The 23,713-nt window shown below is 37.1% G+C and overlaps 1 protein-coding gene across 1 annotated transcript in view; it reads left to right on the top strand.

Moving 5' to 3' along the window:
- Window positions 1-1,064: 1,064 nt before the first annotated feature.
- Window positions 1,065-23,713, top strand: part of rnf13 (ring finger protein 13) — a 34,664-nt gene continuing 12,015 nt past the window's right edge. Inside the window, exons 1-7 of the mRNA XM_056448095.1 lie at window positions 1,065-1,200; window positions 3,636-3,772; window positions 3,847-3,927; window positions 10,668-10,793; window positions 19,186-19,273; window positions 21,781-21,871; window positions 22,036-22,141. Coding sequence (XP_056304070.1) covers window positions 3,659-3,772; window positions 3,847-3,927; window positions 10,668-10,793; window positions 19,186-19,273; window positions 21,781-21,871; window positions 22,036-22,141 — 606 coding nt within the window. The 5' untranslated portion in view covers window positions 1,065-1,200; window positions 3,636-3,658. The remainder of the gene's footprint in view (window positions 1,201-3,635; window positions 3,773-3,846; window positions 3,928-10,667; window positions 10,794-19,185; window positions 19,274-21,780; window positions 21,872-22,035; window positions 22,142-23,713) is intronic.

The following is a 23,713-nucleotide window of genomic DNA, read 5'->3' as shown; positions in this document are numbered from 1 at the left end:
CACAATCCCGTGAAACCGTGATATTTTTATCCAAGGTTATCACGCTATCAGAATCTTATACCAGCCCATGCCTATAGCGGACATACTGTTATACTACATAAACCTCTTCTTTTTCTTAGACTATTTTAATGCATCTCCTCCTAGACCGTTCATACTACAACCACTAAACTTACTCCAAACCACCAAACTATACTGAATTAAGTTGCTATATCTTTTCCAACTGATCCGACTTACGGTTTTCCCAAAACCGACCCGGAAAATTCTGAAAAGTCCCATTGACTTAACATTGGACCAAACTTTGTGAGCTCATAACTTTGTACCAGACTGTCATACAGACTTAATGTTGGGCTCATTTAACTCAGACTACCAATCTGCCAACCACTGATTACCTTTCAACTTACTAGCCACACCCTAGCAACCACTTACGGCACCCTAGCAACTGCCCCTTAGACTTCCATTGTAAAAACTGCCATTGACTTTACATTGGACATACTAACAACATACCAATTCATACTAACAATACACTAATCCATACTAGAAACATACTAACAACATACCAATACATACTAACAATATACTAAACCATACTAACAAACACACTAATACCAGTCCATACTAGAAACATCCTATCAACCTCCTAGCAAGAAACATGCTAATCCATACTAGAAACATGCTAATATATATGTAGTTATCTATCTTCTGTATGCCAACTGTTTCACACTGCTTGAAAACTACTTCAATGATTTAAACTTTAAACCTAATTCAAGCTTTCAGGCTAGGCTTTCTCAAGCCACCATACGGTTTGTCTACCAACTTTACTTTTCGTATTAGACATTTATATTGTATTTAAGTAGGTCTGCATTTCCAATTCTTGTTTAAAGTTAATAAAAGGGGGTTTATGTTTAGTAAATTTACATTTATGTATAAGAAACTTTCCAACAAATAACATATTTGGTATATAATAACATATATAGCTCGTTGATAATAATGTCGGTCAATCACTGTGTGTTCAATCCGCGGCTGTGCGCTAGAGGGCGCTGTGTCTCGTTCATGAGTGTGTGTGTGTGTGTTGGATCACTGTTGACATTCTGGCCTGCCAAGCGATATGAGGTCGCAATAAGCAGTTTGAAGCTTATAATTTCCCTCTACTGTAATGTCATTGGGGGTTTATTATATTCCCGGACATCTTCCAATGTAGTGGTAAGTCGCAGATTCTTCCTGCAGGTCTGATTTTTAATCTTCCAGTCGCTGCGTTTGGATGATACTTTACTGCTATGTCGGATTGTGGTCTTTATCTCCTCCTTTTTTCCCATGTCATTGCTCATATCGAGATGTTTATGATGTTTTTGGCGTGTATTCTTCGTGTAATGTGCTGTGGGTTAAACGCAGGTCGTTTATAGTGAAGCTAAAGTACATCCGTTGTGTTTACTGTTAGCTAGCGTGCTAATACTACAATCACCAGTGTTGATTCGCAAGATTACAACTCATTTCTGGGAGGTTTAAGTTAAAGTTTAAGTTAATTTAAAGAATATTTGTCTAGAATTTAATGTATTTTTTGCAAGTTTTAAGTGGCTGACAGTTTAATTCGTTTACATTCCGATGCCTGTAACGTTACGTGATGCTGCAGAATAATAATAATAATAAAAGTTTTGACTTCAGTTGAGAGATTTAGGCATTTGGATGATGATAAAAATAGGCGTAAGTTTATTCAATAAATGCCAGTAAAGGGTTTGTTGGCTTTGTTAAATAGTATTTTCTACAAAATTCAAAACTGTGATCAAAAACTACACCAATGAAATGTGTTTTAGTAATGCAATTGATGATAAATACAAAAATAGTCGATATAAAACAACAATAGATCGCTTTTAAACTGCTTTTTCCCCTTCCCCAATCAATGCACACATTTTTTAATGCTCAAAATTATTTTTAACTTGTATTTACAGGGTTAATAGTTCAAAAATATTATAATTTACTATAGTCTTCTATGTTAAGCTGCTTTGACACAATCTACATTGTAAAAGCGCTATAGAAATAAACATGAATTCAATGAAGATGAATAAATAGCATTTATTAGTGGTGTAACAGATCAATTTATATATTTTTTGCTTTGGTTTTTATTGTTGATGATCATTTTTGAAGAATTATTCAGTGGCGTATTTTTGATGGCCGGTTGTCGCCACCTACGAGTTAAATCATGTAATTGCTGCCTACAACGTTCATTTTTGAGCGTCATTAAATGCACATGACTGTGATTTTAATCTTTACAGTAAACGTCAGTGGATTTATCTAAACTATAACAGTTTTTCTCAGTACTTCTGTGTTATTGGACTGTTTGTAAACTAAAGACTGAATCTTTTGCGTTTTCAGATTTGAATTCAATGATTTGAAGGATTGATAAACATATGCAAATCACCATCATTTATAATTGATGTTGCGTGGGTGTTGAGATCCTGATCTTTTAATGATAATCGTGCAGCTTACACTGAATGCATTAATGCAGGCTGAACAAGTAGTGACAGAAAACACCTTTAATAACCTAAGAATGTGATCAAGTTGAAATACTAACATTTGTATATGAGCGTTTGAAATGTATTATTGTAGGTTTAAAATAACATACTTATTGTCGCTATAAATTAGCAGATTTCATTTTTTTTATTTGACATTCCCAATGCTTCATGGGATTGTAGATTTTCGCCCTCGTTATTACTGTAAAGCACACAGTTTTGCATGTTTATATATGATTTAAATTGCAATGATCAGCGATTGTGATGTTGCGATACTCCTCCTAGCTCATTTGTGTGTTTTTTCATGGCTTATAGCAAAGTGAGATGCTTTTTAAATCTCTTTTAGGTAAAATTAAAACTTGATTTTCTGGAGCCGGTGCTGCTGAAAAAGCTGTTCAGTGCTAATGATCTGCGTTTATGAGAGACTACAATTTTTATGCATATTTTTGCTGATAACCATATTAGCTCAGCCATTATTGATCCTCCAATTGACAAGGGTAAAGGTTTATCTGCTTGTCATGAACCTGTTAACACTGTAACTGCACGACTATTAGACCAAACGCATTTTTTGCTGTCAACGTATGACTCTTAGCTGCATATTCATATGAAGAAAGACAAATTATATACTGGTGAAAGCAAAAATATTGTCTCTTCTGTGATATTTGTCCTTTTTTTTAAAGTCCCAAGTGCTAATTTCTTTTTCTTTGTTTGCCATGATGACATAACATTTAATAGTTATTTTGCAAGATACTTCCAGTGTTGGGCAGTAGCGTCGCTACAAGTAGTGATGCCACTAGCTTAACTATATTTCTCAGTAGCGTGGCGGTAGCATCACTACTTTCTAAATTCAATAGCTTTCAGTAGTGGAGCTATTTTATTAGTTTTATTAGTTTATTATATATATATCATGATTGAGGTCATGTCCATGTGTTGTGCGATAAGTCAATCTATTGATTATTGTGACAGACCTACCCTGCATCCCTTTAAAAGTATTTAAAATGGCATTTTATTTCTGCTTGCGTTCCTTAAGCAGGCACACAGTTATAATGTAATGGTCGCTGTGAAACAGGAAATGGTCTTAAAGGGGACTTCCTGACGTGTAAATATCTTTGTATTTGTGTGCATTCGCAGGTGTGATCGAAGCAGAGCTTAAGATGCTGCTGTCTTTGGGGATGCTGATGCTGTCCGCCACACAGATTTACACCATTTTCACGGTTCAGATCTTCGCCTTTCTCAATCTTCTGCCCGTGGAGGCCGATATATCAGCTGTAAGTCTCTGAAGATATGCAGCATTTAAAACACTTGCTTGGAGCGTAAATTAAGGGTTGTGGTTGTTTTTCAGTACTCATTTGACAATAAGACGGAGAACTTTGATGACTTGCCTGCTCGGTTTGGCTACAGGCTGCCCAGTGAAGGACTGAAGGTGAGTTGATTGAATTATATTACTAAAATATAATAGCAGAGAACAAATTAAACATAATTAGTAACATAATGTACTTTTAGCTTAGCTTAGCATAAATCATTGAATCGGATTAGACCATTAGCATCTGAGTAAAGAGTTTTGATATGTTCCTATTTAAAGCTTGACACTTCTGTAGTTGCATCGTGTACTTGGACAGACAGAAAATTGCTATTTTCAAGGCTAATATGGCCAGGAACTAAATGATGGCGTAATAATAAACAACATACTTTGCTGCCGATATTACACAGCACCTGAAAATAGTCTCCGACTAGCTAACAAAGCTACGTAATATAAAGTAGGAAAATTATCAAACGATTTGTAAAAAAAAATTTGAGCGAGATGCTAATGGTCTAATCCGATTTAATGATGTATGTTATGCTAAAACTAAACTCTTCAACTCTAGGGGAGTTGTAAAATGATCCTATTCGCATCCACTGCGTAATGGAATTTATAGAGCAGTTCACAGCTATCAGAACACAAAATGCAGGATATACAGATTAAAAATGTAGTCAGCACCAACCTGAAGAAGGTCTGTTTAAATGGATCTTTTGTTAGTTCAACATGTATATTATGAACTTTTTGAAACTTTGTATGTATGTTACGAGGCAAAAGCTTTGAATAGATTGAAGAATCTACATATTTTGTCGAATGATGATGTCATCAGCCCACATCTTGACTCTAGTCAGACACAGTTGCGTCATATGCACTCACCGGCCACTTTATTAGGTACACATGTCCAACTGTTTGTTCATGCAAATTTTTAATCAGCGAATCACTGACTGTGGCTGATCGGAGTATTTCAGAAACTGCTGATCAACTGGGAGTTTCATGCACAACCATCTCTAGGGTTTAGGGTTTTGGAGAAACGTTGCCTGGTCTGATGAGTCTCCATTTCTGCTGCCACATTCGGATGGTCGGGTCAAAATTAATGGTCAGCATCAACAACATGAAAGCATGGATCCATCCTGCCTTGTATCAGCGGTTCAGGCTGGTGGTGGTGGTGTAATGGTGTGGGGGAGATTTTCTTGGCACACTTTGGGTCCATTAGTACCAATTGAGCATTCGTGTCAATGCCACAGCCTACCTGAGTATTGTTTGCTGACCATGTCCATCCCTTTATGAGCCACAGTGTCTCCATCTTCTGATGGCTACTTCCAGCAGGATAACTACACCATTTCAAAAGCGTGAATCATCTCAGACTGGTTTCTTGAACATGACAATGAGTTCACTGTACTCAAATGGCCTCCACAGTCACCAGAGCTCAATCCAATAGAGCACCTTTGGGATGTGGTGGAACGGGAGATTCACATCATGGATGTGCAGCCGACAAATCTGCAGCAACTGCTTGATGCTATCATGTCAATATGGAGCAAAATCTCTGAGGAATATTTACAGTATCTTGTTGAATCTCTCCCATGAAGGATTAAGGCAGTTCTGAAGGCAAAAGGGGGTCCAAAAAAGCACTTACATGCTGGAGAAAGCTCTGACAAAGCATTTTTACAGAGTAATGTGCAAGAGACATTGTGAGGAATGATCTGGTGAAATGAAATTCAGAAGCACAACCGTCTGCGGATGCCTATTTTTGTCTTTTATTGCAGCCGAAGTTAAATGGGTCCTATTATGCCATTTTTTTACAAGATGCTCTATAACCCTCCAGTGCCTCCTAGCATGTGTCTCTGTGAATTATAAAATAACAAAATATCTTGTGGATTATTCATAATATGGTGTTTTAGATGCCTATTTTAAAGGTTGAGATCCGCTGGTCTTTGTTATTTCTATAGAAACGCTAATAATGACAGACCAAGGGTACGTCCGAAACCGCGTACTTCCATACTATACAGTATGCAAGCCTAGTAGTATGTCAGAATTCATAGAATTAAAGTAGCTGGATGGCCTACTACTTCTGGCGAGATTCTGAAGTGTGCATCCCATGCACGCTGCGCTATCCCATGATGCCCCGCGAGAGAATTCATGAATGGTAGTGAACCGACGCAACTGACCCAGGTAGGTCACGTGACTATGACAAAATGGCGGATGTAGTTCGTCCGAATTCCATTCATACTTCTCATGTTTACACTGTACAGAACGTACTTTTCTAACGGCCGAGTAGTACGTTTAAATTCAAATGCAGTACCTACCGAGTAGTAGGCGGTTTCGGACGCTGGCCAAGTATGATAGCTTTAGCATTAGCTGTATTAGCACATTAGCGGCTGATAATGTTCTGTTAATTATTAACGCTAACTGCTGATATGTTGTTTGCTTCTCATTGGTGGTCAAATGTTTTTAATGTTCATTAGTTGGGATTGTACTATGGTGCCGTTGAATACTTGATTCTGATTGGCTGATGAACAATTTGTTATTGTTTAAGCTATTTCACAGCTACGGCAGTCAATAATCACATCAAAACACAACTGAAGGCTTTAGATGTGATGTGTAGGAAACTGGTGCTCCACACAGGAGCAGTTTGAGGACAGAAACATTAAAAATGACTGAAATACAACATCTGAACAGTGGATTTAGCTGTGGGAATTGTAGTATAGGCAGAATTACAGTCTATGGTTCATAGAAATATGCTAATACATGAAAATGAACATTGAGAGGTGTCTGAGGGCTTGCAAATGAACACACCCTGAATAACTGCTTTCCTGACAACATTTCATAATGTTGTGTTGTACAAAACGTGAATATTAAGTGAAGTTTTATAAACTAATTTCGAGAGGAGCATGTGATGTGATTGATCACGTCTGGTCTTGTCCAAAATCAGCAATAATCTAATCAGATTGATCCAAGCCAACAGTAAATAGACAGATTTCACTCTACTGCCTTATCTTCATTTTTGGAAGAATCCCCCCTTCCACCCCATCTCCTCCTTTTCCTCTTTTACCAGGGGGAGCTCTCAAGACCTACTTGATCTCAGACCCCTTTACATGCTCGTTTACCTGGCAGGAGCCCTGGGCTCAATTATCTCCGAGCTCAGGGTTCTCTCCTGGGACAGCTTGCTAAACCTGCTATCAAGCAATATCTAAGTGTGAACTCTTGAAATCTAGCTGTATTGCTAACTTAAGGAGTAGTAGAGAATTATTAAAGTTAAAGTAAAAATTAATATTGCTGTGAAACATTTATAGGGCTTTAGTAACCCATAGTATGTCATAGTGTTTTCATGCGTAACGAATGCTGGGCACACAACATAATGGATTTACCATCAGCTTTATTAGTCTTCTTTTTTTAAAGTAATTTTTTTAATTATAAAAAATGTCTGTTTTCTCTTACTTTTTTAATTTATTTATTTATTTTTAAATAATTTTCTTTGGGGTTTTCTCCTTTAATCGATAGGACAGTAGAGATTATTGACAGAAAAGCATGGGGAGCAGAGAGAGGGGAAGGGGGGAAGACGGGAATCGAACTCGGGTCGCCATGAGCACCGCAGTGCATGTGTCGACGCACTAACCGCTACACCACTGGCACTGACTACTTTGCATTTTTTTATTGAAACGTTTATTGTCACTATATGGACACTACTATCTATATGTAAATGAATGCACTATGGTATTTAAATACTGTCCAAACCAACCTAACTTCCTACCATCAACTTTTAAAGTAAAAACATATCATAATAATAATAATTAATAAAATGTCTTTTTTTGGTTGGCACTGTCGCCTCACAGCAAGAAGGTCGCTGGTTTGAGTTCCGGCTGGGTCAGTTGGCGTTTCTGTGTGGAGTTTGCATGTTCTCCCCATGTTGGCGTGGGTTTCCTCCGGGTGCTCCGGTTTCCCCCACAGTCCAAACACATGTGCTATAGGGGAATTGGATAGACTAAACTGGTCGTAGTGTATGAGTGTGTGTGAATGAGTGTGTATGGGTGTTTCCCAGTACTGGGTTGCAGATAGAAGGGCATCCGCTGTGTAAAACATATGCTGGATAATCATACATTTTTTTTTTAAATAAAAGATTTATAGGGTCTCTAGTGACCCAGGGTATGTAATAGTGTAAGTAATTTGTTTCTGCATGCTGATAATTATAAAACACATATCAAAAGCATTGTTACTGGTCAGCATCACAGATTTGCATATCGAAGATTGATATGAAGAGTTCAGATGCAAAACCCTCTAAATGTCATCTGAAATTAGCATTTTCATCAGCCTTCAGTGCATAGGTTTTAGTAATATCACTTTTATGGCAAAGAAAAAGTCTTTTTCATGGTCTTTAAAGTAAAGTAACTCAACATAAATAATGGAGTCTGAGAAAAATGTTCATTTTCGATGGAAATTTTAGACGGCACTTAGAGATTTTTCCATCTGAACTCTTCATATGTAGATTAAAAAGCATTAATTGAAACTTTTTTAGTCACAAAAACAATGTTGTCGTGTAAATGAACAGGAAAAACACAATAAAAGTACACCAAAAACAGCATGGTGACTGTATCCCAAATAAAACACTATGTACTTTATATGATCAGGTACTGCGTTGTAGGATTCTTCAGCCCAATTTGGTGTTAATATAGTATTTCTGTTCATCTGAGTCTCACCAAACCTCGTGATGCGTCGGTGAAAACTGTCAAAATCATGTTACTTCACATCTGTGCCACTTCTCCTTTTCTCTCCGATCAGCTTTTTTAAAGGCCGTCTGCCAGCTTTTCATCTCTTTCTCTAAAGCCACAGAGTTCACCTTTGTCCTGCTCAGCTGGACTCCACGTAATAAACCTCTGGCCATTTATCCTGCTCAATATCGCGTTGATCTCGAATTAATCCGGCTGAAATCCTGCTTAATCTGCTCTCCGTTTGGGAATGTGTAGTCGATCTAATCTACTAAAATCATTTCCAACCTGCAGCAAACCTGGTATCCAGTGAAAACAGTGTAAACTTTGAGAACAGGAAGTAGTTTTTGAGCACTTCTTGAAACACGTCCCGTGGGTTTTGTTTTGTTTCCTTGTTGTTTTGATAGTTTTATGCACTTTAAATGTTATTCTGACCTTTCATATGCTATTAAAGTTAAAATTATTAGCCCTCCTGTATATTTTTTACCCAAATTTCTGTTTAACGGAGATTTTTTTTGACACATTTCTAATCATAATAGTGTTAATAACTCATCTCTAATAACTGATTTATTTTCTCTTTGTCATGATGACAGTAAATAATATTAGACTAGATATTCTTCAAGACACTTCTATACAGCTTAAAGTGACATTTAAAGGCTTCACTAGGGTAATTAGGGTAAAGTTAGCGTAGTTAGGCAAGTCATTGTATAACAGTGGTTTGTTCTGTAGACTATCAAAACAAATAATGGGTTAACAATATTGACCTTAAAATGGTTTTAAATAAATTAAAAACTGATTTTATTCTAGCCAAAATAAAACAAATAAGACTTTCTCCAGAAGAAAAAATATTATAGGAATTACTGTGAAAATTTCCTGAATCTGTTCAACATCATTTAGGAAATATTTAATAAACTAATAATATTGAAGGCCTCTAATATTAACAGTATATATTATCATCTGGCCTTTTTCTAAGCTGTTATTCTGACTAAATTTCCTAGAAATGAAACACACAGAGCTTTATCTTGTATAGTTGTTCAATCTAAAAGCATACAAGTGAAGAGAATAGTGTGGTGTGAGCTGCTGAAGTGCTGGATTGTGCTCTTCTCGTTGGTTTTCAGGGTTTGTTTATGTGGTTTTCCTTCACTCGTCTTCAGTCATGTGCTGCTCTCATGATTTCATGCTTTCAAACCAGAAAAACAAGCTTGCTCTTTAAACATTAAAAATTAATAAAGAAATCAACATGTATTCAGTGTTGAGCATTTATTACCCCTCACAAATCTCTCTTTTAAATGTACATATTCTAAAGGATGTTTTATAATGATATATGTGTGCATATACATGAGATTACTCAGTACTGAATCACAAAATAACTTACGATAACGGTCCAGAATTGAGTAGCCTAAATGTATACATTAAGAAAAATATTTAGTACACATTTTAAAGCAAGGAAAGATCAAGACAAGATATATATAGATATATATATATATGTATGTGTGTATATATATATATATATATATATATATATATATATAGATAGATAGATAGATAGATAGATAGATAGATAGATAGATAGATAGATAGATAGATAGATAGATAGATAGATAGATAGATAGATATATATATAGATATATAGATGTTGAACAGATTCAGATATTTTTCACAGTATTTCCTATAATATTTTTTCTTCTGGAGAAAGTCTTATTTGTTTTATTTTGGCTAGAATAAAAACAACAGGTTTAAATTGTTTTAAACACATTTAAAGGTCAATATTATCAGCTCCCTTAAGCTATATTTGTTTTGATTGTCTACAGAACAAACCAACGTTATACAATGACTTGCCTTATTATTCTAACTTGCCTAATTAACCTAGTTAAGCCTTTAAATGTCACTTTAAGCTGTATAGAAGTGTCTTGAAGAATATCTAGTCTAATATTATTTACTGTCATCATGACAAAGAGAAAATAAATCAGTTATTAGAGATGAGTTATTAAAACTATTATGATTAGAAATGTGCTGAAAAATCTCCGTTAAGCACAAATTCTTCAGGAGGGCTCATAATTCTGGCTTCAACAGTATGTCTGTGTGAGTGTGTGTTTGCTCCAGCAGAGGGCGCTGTCGGGTCTCTGTTAGTGATGTCCTGCTGTGTGTTTGTGTTTCTCTGCTCAGGGTTTTCTGATCGGGGCTCGTCCTGAAAATGCCTGTGTGCCGATCGAGCCTCCGCCACAGAGGGAAAACCTCAGCAGCGCCTTCATCGTCCTTATCAGACGCTTCGACTGCAACTTTGACATCAAGGTGAGTCCGAGTGTCCGAGAGATGAGAAAAGTGAAATGTAAAGCACTCAGACTGCACACTTATTTATTAGTCAACAAGCAGGTTTATCAATGAATGAACACACAGCCAGCTGAATGCTCGCAGTATAAAGCAATCTCTTCTACTTCCTTTGGCTTATTCCCTTATTTATCAGGGGTCGCCACAGCGAAATGAACCGGCAACTGTTTTACACAGCGGATGTCCTCCCAGCTGCAACCCAGTACTGGGAAACACTAGAGGAATTGATTAAACTAAATTGGCCGTAGTGTATGAGTATATGTGTGTGAATGAGTGTGTATGGGTGTGTATCCGCTGCGTAAAACATATGCTGGATAAGTTGGCGGTTCATTCCGCTGTGGCGACCCCTGATAAATAAGGGACTAAGCTGAAGGAAAATGAATGAAAGAAAAACAAAGAAACAAAAAAAGATAGATTCAATTATAGATATATATAATGTTTCTTGATAAAATGTTCTCGTTTGAGTTCCCTGCCATCATGGATCTTACAGAAACGCCTCTGTCCAAATAATCAGTGAATGTGCTGATAAACGTAAAGAGTTTCTCTGCTTACACACTGTGAGCAAACACACGAAGAATGAAACACCACCTGCGCACTTTGCCCCACACAACACACCTGTACTACAGTAAACCAAAGTCCTTTTAGGGCTAGTCATTTCACTTTGGGAGCCATCTTACAAGTGCAGCTCCCATCTCTTCCAAGTGTTACGAGGCCCATTTTCACTTTAACAACTCCCAAAAGCCAGAACTCAGGTTCATTATACTCAAACTAATAACATCAAATATACATATTACATTACCTCAGGTCTACAACCCAAACAAGCGGTTTTCATAATATGTTGACACACAGTGAGGAAATAATACAAAAACAAACAAAGGAAATAATACTAATCCACCCCTCAGGCCTTTCCCGCTTCTTTAAGCCCAATTACTGGCACTAGACAAAAATAACCAAACCAATAAAAATGAAAAACAAGAGCAACAAATGGGCTGCGTATAGCTAAAACACAACATTATTATTATATGAGAAATAAAGCAAACACACGTTTACATTCCCGGGCGTTCAAGCGGTTTCTGTCATGTGATTTGGGATTGGAGGCAGGAATTCTTGAATCAGACGGGACAGACATTACCTCACATTCATTTCTTATGGATTACAAAACCAGAGAACATTCATGTCCGAGATCATTTGGTTGGTTTAAATGTAGAGATTTCAGGCTTTATGTAGACACACTATTGAAGTCAGAATTATTCAGTTTTGTTTTTCTTTTTTAAAGTATTTCCCCAAAAAATGTTTAACAGAGCAAGGAATATTTTTTACAGTATTTCCTACAATATTTTTTCTTCTGGAGAAAGTCTTATTTGTTTTATTTTGGCTAGAATAAAAGCAGTTTTTAATTATTTTAAAAGCATTTTAAGAATATTATTAGCCCGCTTAAGCAGTATATTTGTTCGATTGTGTACAGAACAAGCCATCATTATACAATAACATGCCTAATTACCCTAACGAACCTAGTTAAGCCTTTTAATGTCACTTGAATAGTATCTTGAAGAATATCTAGTCTAATATTATTTACTGTCATCATGACAAAGATAAAATAAATCAGTGATTGGAGATGAGTTATTAAAACTATTATGTTTAGAAACGTGTTGAAAAATCTCTCTGTTAAACAGAAATTGGGGAAACAAATAGACAAGGGGGCTTATAATTCAGATTTCAACTGTACATAGAAAACAGTTTTTGAGTGTTAAAAGAAATGGCAATAATTCGCATCCACTGCTTAATGGGATTTAAGGAGCAGTTCACAGCCATCAGAACACAAAATGCAGGATATACAGATTAAAAATGTAGTCGGCACCACCTCGAAGAAGCATAAGGTCTGTTTAAATGGATCTTTTGCTATTGTAAAAAACAAATATATACAAGGGGGCTAATAAATCACACTTCAACTGTATTTCTCATGACAGTAAAGCAAGTATTGGTTGAGATTCCAGCCTGTTTGCCGACCTGAGAGGTTTCGTAATAACAGAGGTGCAGAAACTGTGGTGAAAACACAGTGGCCATATTAACCGGTACACTTTTCCCCATTCGAAACAACACAAGTGGAATTTCTTGTGTATTCTAGAGCCTTTGATTAAAGCGCTTGAGGATGTTAATCATCTACTGCAACTCTTCAATATGAAAATATAGGCTAAAAATAGAAGTGTTAAGTGCGTTTTTAATTCAGTCTGTTAATGCGAGAGAGTGCAGTTGAAGAGGGTCAAACATTGACTGAAATCTATCCTGTAGTTCCAGTTTGATGACATTTAAAGGGATAGTTCACGCTAAAAGGAGAATTCTCACTATTTACTATACCAGTTTCTTTTTTTCTGCTGAGCACAAATGAAAATATTTTGAAGAAAGCTGAAAACGTGTAACCATTGACTCCCATAGTAAGAATAAAATAAATGCATGAGGTCAATGGCTGCTTCTTCAATTATTATTTTGTGTTCAACTCAGGTTTGTGAAGAAGGGTGATGACTAAATTTTCATTTTTGAATAAACTATCACTTTAAAGATCATAAAAATGTAAAGTTTTCTAAATGTTATGTTTAAATATGCAAATATATATATAAATATGCTTAATCATCATATTTATTTCACAAAAGCCTGAAGATTGGATGTGTTCTTGTTGTTCTTGTTATATTTAATAATAGTTTTTTACAGTAAATGCAAAGGAATTTGGCTGAGCCTCTTTTTAATCACTTTATAATTAATAAAATGCTGCAAATAAGTAGATTTTTATTTTTTACTAAAAATTGTCGAATAAATCATATAATGTTGACTATAATCAGGCAATAAATGTACAAACATTAGGGTTGGGTCGATAGACGAGGCCATAGTCTATTGTCGATGGCTGATAGACATCACCATGCTGAGCCAGCATCTCGATCCTCTGCCCCACCCCATCACAGCAGCAACCCGCTTGTGAAAAACACACACACGGCCCCGTTTACACTAATATGTCTTGGTTTTAAAATGGCGTTTTAGAGCGAAAACGATTCTGAACAGCCCTCCATCCGTACTATATCGCTGAAATCACATCACGTGACCCCACACACACACACACAGGCATGCGCTGCAGCATACGTACACGTCTGAGCTCCAGCAGTCAGCGGGTGATTTGAGAGCAAAACCCCAGAGAGCAGTGCACATCGGACAGTTTATAAAGGATGTAGCGCTGGATGGCGTCTCACTATAGCTGTTAAACGTGATCTTTAATTAATCTCATCTATTGACTCTTCTGTCTTTTGAATCTATCAGGTAACGTGTCACAGCGTCAGTACACTGCTTCAGTCTTTCGCTTTCACGCTTGTACTCAGTCATTTCAGTGTAAACCTCAGATACTGTTAGTTGGTTCCTGTTGGTTGTGCACCTTTTTACCAACTGAGTTTGTTGACGCCATAATAACAACACAGATCACTCTGCCTATTCATGCCTGAGTCCTGCGGAATAAGTGATTAACAGGTGGTGATTTGTGTGTAACTTACCTTTATTTATTGATGATTTGATTATAGGTAAAACTAAGACCATGCAGGTCAGGTAGTTGAAACGGTAGGCTACAAATAACTGTTCTGTTATGAATTAATTATTCATAAATAACTAATTCACCACCGCCTACGATGACGATGCCATCAACCATCGCAATGTTTTACATTAGACATCGTACGATGCCAAATTGGTCGAAATCACCCAACCCTAACAAGCATATTCCTCAGTAAAGTCTTTTCTAATAGAAAATCCTATTTTCATTCATAGTTTATACTTGTTTACTTTTTCGCATCCCTATTTTAAGAACGCATATTTATATTTATATATATATATATATATATATATATATTTACATATAGTACAGTTGAAGTCATATTTATTATTATAATATGCAAAAGGTACACAAATTGGGATCACATACAAATAGAGGAAACAGAAGAAAAAAACAAAACAAACAACAAAACAGTCAGGTACTGGTGTGTGTGTGCGTGTGTGTGTGTGCACGAATGTAAAGGTAACTGGGTGGACAGGTACATAAATAAGAGAACAATATCAATATCTATCTATATATATATATATATATATATATATATATATATATATATATATATATATATATATATATATATATATATATATATATATATATATATACACACATACATACAACATGCATAACAGTATAAATTATTATAGGTCACACATATCAATAAATTAAACATAGAAACCAATCAGTGATAAGAAGTGACAACAATGATAGCAATGTAACGATAGTAATAATAACAATAACGACAACAACAACGCTAATAATAATATTAATAACAATTACAACAAGTACTACACCAACTACTAGCGCAATTACTAATGCTACTACTACAGCAGCAACTACTACTACCATCACCAACAACGGCTATACAACTATACACAACGACTATATTTTTTAGTATACATCAAACCTCATTGGGATTCAGTGTGGACAGTGAAGTAAGAATTTGGTTGTACACTGTATGGAAAGCCAGAAGTGCCAAAACTGAGAGATTTGTGAATCGGCAGGGTTTAGAGCACAGTGTGTTCAGAGTTTAATGTCGGCGAGCAGCTTCACGTGACCCGAGATGAGAGATTGCGTTTCTGTGGAATGTCTTGAATGTTTTTATCTCTCGTCTGCGCAAACATTCGCTAATCACTAAAGCAGCGCTGCAGGAATGCGGCTCTACAGCAGATTATTTACAGCTCACCCTCGCTCGCCGCATTTCTAGATTCAATACCTCTGCACTGGAATATGCTTTTGGAGAGTGTTTGGTCTTAATGTTGGATGTTTATCAATGAAAGCTGATAGTTTGGCTGCTGTTATTCTGTATTTTGCCATTAGTGGCCGCTGTTGAGCATGAAAACACAGGCTTTTGAAATAAATCAGACTCAAATAAGATCTCAAGACCTTTGCTTTTATTAAATTGTACACTCGTGTACAGTACATTCATTAACTTAAAGAAATGGCTTATTTTTAGTGAAGGAATACATCTTTGCTGATGATTTAAAGGGATAGTTCACCCAAAAATGAACATTTCCTCACCATTTACTCAGTCAGGTGGTCCTAAACATGAATTTCTTTCTTCTGCTGAAGATATTTTGAGGATTGTTGGAAACACACAGCCATTGACCTCCATATTAGGAACAAAAATACTAGTTTTTTTTAAACATTCTTCAAAATATCTTCCTTTGAGTTCAACAGAAGAAAGCAACTCAAACAGTGAGTAAATAATGACTGAAGTATATTTTTTGACTGAACTGTCCCCTTTAAGGCCCTCAAAATACACACATGTTGATTCACATTCAAAAATGATTCGTAGCCATTTAATCGTTTCATGCTCGGCGCATTTTGTATGTGTATGGAGCTTTTTTAGTTGTCAAATATATTTAGCTTTTCTCAATATCTGCCGCTTTTGTCACTGAGTTTTGTTAATAAACAACCATTGTGACATAAATCACTTCCTTTAAATCTGCGAACGATTGAAAGTAAAATGAATTAGAAATATTTTGGAGTAACGTTCATGAAACTTTGTATTTTGAGCTGTAATAATTACTACAAATTGTAGTACAGAATACAGATTGTGTATTCTTACAGATTTAATGCAATATGTTTATCCTATATATATATATATATATATATATATATATATATATATATATATATATATATATAATTAAGTCAGTCTCTTGTCTTTTATCTTCATGTGTGGACATACAGTGGAATGAAATGTCATTTCTAACAGGACTACAGTGCTATACTGTATGAATAAACCTAATCATAAATATGAACACAACACTGGGTGCAAGAGCTACTTTTAAACCTGTGCATGACTAACATACTGGAGCGGTAATCTAACTATACATACACTACCTGACAAAAGTCTTGTTACCTATCCTTTAGGAGCAGCAAATAATAACTTGACTATTAGTTGATCATTTGGTCTCAGAAGTGTCTTATATGAAAGGTAAAGGCCTCTAGATTACGCTTATTTGAGCACAATAAAATCTGATCATGTCTTGATTATTAATGATTTCATTAGGACAGTCAGGTCTGACTCTGCTTAGACTAAAGTCTGCTCACTGAACCTTCAATAATGTCCAGTATAGAATATGTGGTCATGCTGCAGTGGAAACAGAATGAATATTGTGTCTGACTCCATCATGAGCTTGGAGGACTGCATCCATACATCTCTGCAATGACTCAAATCACTGATTAATAAAGTCATCTGGAATGGCAAAGAAAGCCTTCTTGCAGGACTCCCAGAGTTCATCAAGATTCTCTGGATTCATCTTCAATGCCTCCTCCTCCATCTTACCCCAGACATGCTCAATAATGTTCATATCTGGTGACTGGGCTGGCCTATCCTGGAGCACCTTGACCTTCTTTGCTTTCAGGAGCTTTGATGTGGAGGCTAAAGTCTCTCGCATGCCCCCATACTGAATGTAACTCCAAACCATGATTTTTCCTTCACCAAACTTGACTGATATCTGTGAGAATCTTGGGTCCAATAAGGTTCCAGTAGGTCGTCTGCAGTATTTCTGATGATTGGGATGCAGTTCAACAGATGATTTATCAGAAAAATCCACCTTCTGCCACATTTCCAAATGATCAACTAGAAGTCAAGTTATTATTTGTTGCTTTTACAACTGGGATCGACGACAAGACTTTTGTCAGGTAGTGTAAACTATAAGTACTTAACTAAACACATAACCTAAGACAGAATATATAAGTACTTTTACAGAAGACAGAACAATATTCTGCTGAAGAGGTAGCAGTGCAACATAATTTGTGGTTCATTCACAGGTAAACATGTTTTACTTATTGAGTCCTTGTAAAGTCGAGTATAAGTAAAGCGTCCGGTGCATATGGAGAGTGTTTCTACAGGTGGTTTGTCAAGCCCACTCACCTGGGCCAGTTGGCATTTCTGTGTGAAGTCTGCATGTTCTCCCATGTTGGCGTGGGTTTCCTCTGGGTGCTTGGTTTCCCCCACAAGTCCAAACACATGCGCTATAGGGGAATTGGGTAAGCTAAATTGTCCGTAGTGTATGTGTGTGAATGAGTGTGTTTGGATGTTTTCTGTTACTGGGTTGCAGCTGGAAGCTGGTTGCGTAAAACACATGCTGGATAAGTTCATTCCGCTGTGGCGACCCCTGATTAATAAAGGGACTAAGCTGTGAACTAAGGAATGAACATATGGAGAAAAGAGTTTCTTCAGGTGGTTTGTCAAGCCCACTCACCTGTGTGAGGCACACTTCAGAAGTAATCGTTTCTACCTGGCTGATTAAACAAATTGCATAATGCTTAATGGTAGATTGTTTTAAAACATTTCTAAATAATAATGCTACGCTGTAAACATGCAAAGAAGGAAACATCAAACCTACTCTGAGCTGATTACTTGTTTATAGACCTTGAATATGTCATCAAATGATCATACGTCTAAATATCCCTGACAAGATTTTCTGCTATATAAACCAGCATTACACAATATAAAACATGTGATAGTTAGGGCTGAATGATATATCGTTTGAGTATCGATATCGTAATGTGAGTATCCACAATAGTCACATCGCAGGATTAGATTATGTACAATATACAATTATTTATACCATAATGACCAAGTTATTTAGTGTTTGATTGTCCAGTTTTTATATTTGAATACTGTTAGGCCTGATAACCATAACACACTGTTTATTTAACCTTTTTTTGTCCTTAATTTGTTTGATTTTATGTAGATGTAAGGCATGGGAAAAGACTTCATCACCCTAGTTGATTGAAATTAATGAGATCTTTCCAAATGAAGCTGTTCAAGTCATCTGGTGAAATTATATTCATATCGCTATATATATCGCAGCAAAACAAAATATCGCAATGTCCGATTTTTCCAATAACGTGCAGCCCTAGTGATAGTCATTATATTTGGCTCAGAAAGAAGATATTGTGAAGAATGTTGGAAACTAAGGTATGAAAAAAAGATACTATGGACGTAAATGTTAACCATTTCACAACATTCTTCAAAATATCTTCTTTTGGGTTCAACAGAAGAAAAAACTCATTAGATTTGAACAGAATTTTCATGTTTGGGTGAACTATCCCTTTAAATGGGATGCATTGTGATGTGTTGACACAAACAGTTCTTTCCACATGTTAATTAGCAGACAGCCATTCTGACTAGCCCATGAAACCCAGTGTGTGTGTCATGCAAGAGCTGTGTTGAATGTGTGTTTTGTGGAGCTCATGCATGACGCCTGTGTGTTATTCTCAACACAATGCTGGACTCTTCTTCTTCTTCTTCTTCAGGTCCTCCATGCGCAGAAGGCCGGCTACAAGGCGGCGATTGTCCACAATGTGGACTCTGATGACTTAATCAGCATGGGATCCGAAGACCGTAAGTTCCTGCACAGCAATGCATAAAACATGCAGCCAAGACACAAGGGACAATGCTGCGATTCACAAACCTCCTCCGGCCCTGTGCTGCTCATAACCACCGCTGTTTTTATCAGTCGAGATGTGGCCGTGAGGGGAAACTGACTGGGAGAAACTAGACCTCAGCGTTCCTGCAGGAGCACATTATGCCACAGTTAGATCTGATGTCATTTATCAAGCCTCTTGTCGGTCCAAAATAACTTTTTGAAGGCCATTTACTTTGTTTGTGTGGTCTGAAATAATCTGCAAGTCTTTTATTGTGTTTAATGATATCTGGATGATTTATTACGCTAATTTGATTAAAAATGGAGTGATTGATTTTGAGCTGTAAAAACCTAGCCTAGAGTGCAATCTGTAGTTAAAACTATACTAGAGCAACATCTGCTGTTAAAACGGCCTAGATTTCGTCTACTGTCAAAAAACTAGCGCCATCTGCTGTTAAAACTAGCCTAGAGCACCGTCTGCTGTTCTAAACTAGCCTAGAGCACCCTCTGCTGTTCAAAACTAGCCTAGAGCGCCGTCTGCTGTTAAAACTAGCATAGAGCACCGTCTGCTGTTAAAAACTAAACTAGAGAGCCAACTACTGTTAAAAACTAGCCTAGAGCGCCGTCTGCTGTTAAAACTAGCCTAGAGCGCCGTCTGCTGTTAAAACTTGCCTAGAGCACCCTCTGCTGTTAAAACTTGCCTAGAGCACCGTCTGCTGTTCTAAACTAGACTAGAGCGCTATCTGCTGTTAAAACTAGCCTAGAGCGCCGTCTGCTGTTAAAACTAGCCTAGAACGCCGTCTGCTGTTAAAAACTAAACTAGGGAGCCAACTACTGTTAAAAACTAGCCTAGAGCGCCGTCTGCTGTTAAAACTAGCCTAGAGCGCCATCTACTGTTAAAAACTAGAATAGAGCGCCGTCAACTGTTTAAAAACCTAGTTAAAAGCCTAGAGCGCTGTCTGCTGTTAAAAACTAGCCTAGAGCGCCGTCTTCTGTTAAAAACTAGAATAGAGCGCCGTCAACTGTTTAAAAACCTAGTTAAAAGCCTAGAGCGCCGTCTGCTGTTAAAAACTAGAATAGAGCGCCGTCTGCTGTTAAAAACTAGAATAGAGCGCCGTCTGCTGTTAAAAACTAGTAAATCGAGCGCCGTCTCTGCTGTTAAAAACTAGAAAGAGCGCCGTCTGCTGTTAAAAACTAGAATAAGAGCGCCGTCTGCTGTTAAAAACTAGATAGAGCGCCGTCTGCTGTTAAAAACTAGAATAGAGCACCGTCTGCTGTTAAAAACTAGAATAGAGCGCCGTCTGCTGTTAAAAACTAGAATAGAGCGCCGTCTGCTGTTAAAAACTAGAATAGAGCGCCGTCTGCTGTTTAAAAACTAGAATAGAGCGCCGTCTGCTGTTAAAAACTAGAATAGAGCGCCTGTCTGCTGTTAAAACTAGATAGAGGCCGTCTGCTGTTAAAAACTAGAATAGAGCGCCGTCTGCTGTTAAAACTAGATAGAGCGCTGTCTGCTGTTAAAAACTAGAATCAGAGCGCCGTCTGCTGTTAAAACTAGAATAGAGCACCGTCTGCTGTTAAAAACTAGAATAGAGCGCCGTCTGCTGTTAAAAACTAGAATAGAGCGCCGTCTGCTGTTAAAAACTAGAATAGAGCGCCGTCTGCTGTTAAAAACTAGAATAGAGCGCCGTCTGCTGTTAAAAACTAGAATAGAGCGCCGTCTGCTGTTAAAAACTAGAATAGAGCACCGTCTGCTGTTAAAAACTAGAATAGAGCGCCGTCTGCTGTTAAAAACTAGAATAGAGCGCTGTCTGCTGTTAAAAACTAGAATAGAGCGCCGTCTGCTGTTAAAAACTAGAATAGAGCACCGTCTGCTGTTAAAAACTAGAATAGAGCACCGTCTGCTGTTAAAAACTAGAATAGAGCGCCGTCTGCTGTTAAAAACTAGAATAGAGCGCTGTCTGCTGTTAAAAACTAGAATAGAGCGCCGTCTGCTGTTAAAAACTAGAATAGAGCGCCGTCTGCTGTTTAAAAACCTAGAGTTAAAAGCCTAGAGCGCTGTCTGCTGTTAAAACTAGCCTAGAGCGCCGTCTGCTGTTAAAACTAGCCTAGAGCGCCCTCTACTGTTAAAAACTAGCCTAGAGCGCCCTCTACTGTTAAAAACTAGCCTAGAGCGCCGTCTGCTGTTAAAACTAGCCTACAGCGCTGTCTGTTGTTTAAAAAGTTCCGAATTGATTCAAGAGAGAATAGCTCTAGTCCTAATATACTTCAGTTAGATTTATCAGCTTTAAATGATCAAACTGAAGTGGCGAGTTGATTTCGAGCAGAATTAGACAGGTGGTGCTGGGGATAGAGGAGGGCTGAAGAATGACAAAACCAACACTCACAATAATAATAATTGTTTACTTAAAGAATCAGACTGAATCAGAATCTCATGACTATATGTTGAGTGTTGAATTCTACATGTGTGTTATTGATTTCTTTGCAGTGGATATTCTGAAGCAGATAGACATTCCTTCTGTGTTTATCGGTGAAGAAGCGGCCAACTCTCTGAAAGAGGACTACATCTATGAGAAAGGGTGAGGCTCACAGTTCACTCCTGAATACTTCACTGTTCAGACGCTTACTTAACACAAACAGCTGATCAGTTCTGCTGCTCTGCTCGTCATATTACTGCGCTTCACCAAATATAAAATCACCGTAACGTTCTCTGTGAAGAAATGTAACGTGTGTGTGTTTCCAGGGGTCACGTGATCCTCATGCCGGACTTCAGTTTGCCGCTGGAATATTATCTGATCCCATTCCTCATCATTGTGGGAATCTGCCTCATCCTCATCGTAGTGTTTATGGTGAGTTGTGTGTAATCATACAAAGAAAACTACATTTGTATAATAAAGATTGTAGATCTTGTAAAACTGTAGATATTTAGATATGGGTTTGATTTGAATTAAACAGGGTTCGTACGAAAACAGTCATGAAATTCATTTTTCAGGCATAAAAAAGTTTTGGAAATGCAAATAAACCCAAAAATATCATGAAAATTGAAGTCTTATGAAAACACAAGCCAACATTTCTGCAGTATTTTCATACAGACAGCAGGATGTTTTCTAAACACTATTTTACACACATAAAAATAAGCAAACTATGTAGATCATCATATATATATTTTACTTTTTCTTTTCTTTTCCTCCAACAATTAAACCCTTTATAGATGAGGGAATTAAAAAATATATACACTACACTACCTGACAAAAGTCTTGTCACCTATCCAAGTTTTAGGAGCAGCAAATAATAACTGGACTTCTAGTTGATCATTTGGTGTCAGAAGTGTCTTATATGAAAGGTAAAGGCCTCTAGATTACACTGATTTTACCAAAATAAAATCTGATCATGTCTTGATTCAGAATGATTTGATTAGGACAGTAAGGTCTGACTCTGCTTAGACTAAAGTCTGCTCACTGAACCTTCAATAATGTCCAGTATAGAATATGTGGTCATGCTGCAGTGGAAACAGAATGAATATTGTGTCTGACTCCATCATGAGCTTGGAGGACTGCATCCATACATCTCTGCAATGACTCAAATCACTGATTAATAAAGTCATCTGGAATGGCAAAGAAAGCCTTCTTGCAGGACTCCCAGAGTTCATCAAGATTCTTTGGGCTCATTTTCAATGCCTCCTTCTCCACCCCAGACATGCTCAATAATGTTGATGTCTGGTGACTGGGCTGGCCATTCCTGGAGCACCTTGACCTTCTTTGCTTTCAGGATCTTTGATGTGGAGGCTGAAGTATGAGGAGCGCTATCCTGCTGGAGAATTTGCCCTCTCCTGTGGTTTGTAATGTAATGGGCAGCACAAATGTCTTGATACCTCAGGCTGTTGATGTTGATCATCCACTCTGCAGATCTCTTACACACCCCCATACTGAATGTAACTCCAAACCATGATGTTTTCTTCACCAAACTTGACTGATTTCTATGAGAATCTTGGTCCATGCTGGTTCCAGTAGGTCTTCTGCAGTATTGGTGATGATTGGGATGCAGCTCAACAGAAGATTCATGGGAAAAATCAACCTTCTGACACTTTTACAAATGATCAACTAGAAGTTATTTGTTGCTCTTACAGCTGGGATTGACAACAAGACTTTTGTCAGGCAGTGTATAAATAAATAAAGTAAAAAAAATAATATTTTACATCAGTTTCCACAGTGTTAGATTGTAGTTTCATCAAATAACATTGATGATAGGTTAATTGAACTCTAAATGTACTTCTCTAAAAATCTTGCAATACTTTTTCACCTCTTCAGAAAAACATCCGTAAAACCTTTGATATTGTGTCGTCTGAAATTGACCTGAAAAATGTCTAAACACATGAAAACTGAATGTGAGCAAAGCACTGGGTATGAACATGTTCTGTTGAC

Source organism: Danio aesculapii, chromosome 22, assembly GCF_903798145.1.
Source record: "Danio aesculapii chromosome 22, fDanAes4.1, whole genome shotgun sequence".
Lineage (NCBI taxonomy): Eukaryota > Metazoa > Chordata > Actinopteri > Cypriniformes > Danionidae > Danio > Danio aesculapii.
This window is presented reverse-complemented; position numbering and strand designations above follow the sequence as displayed.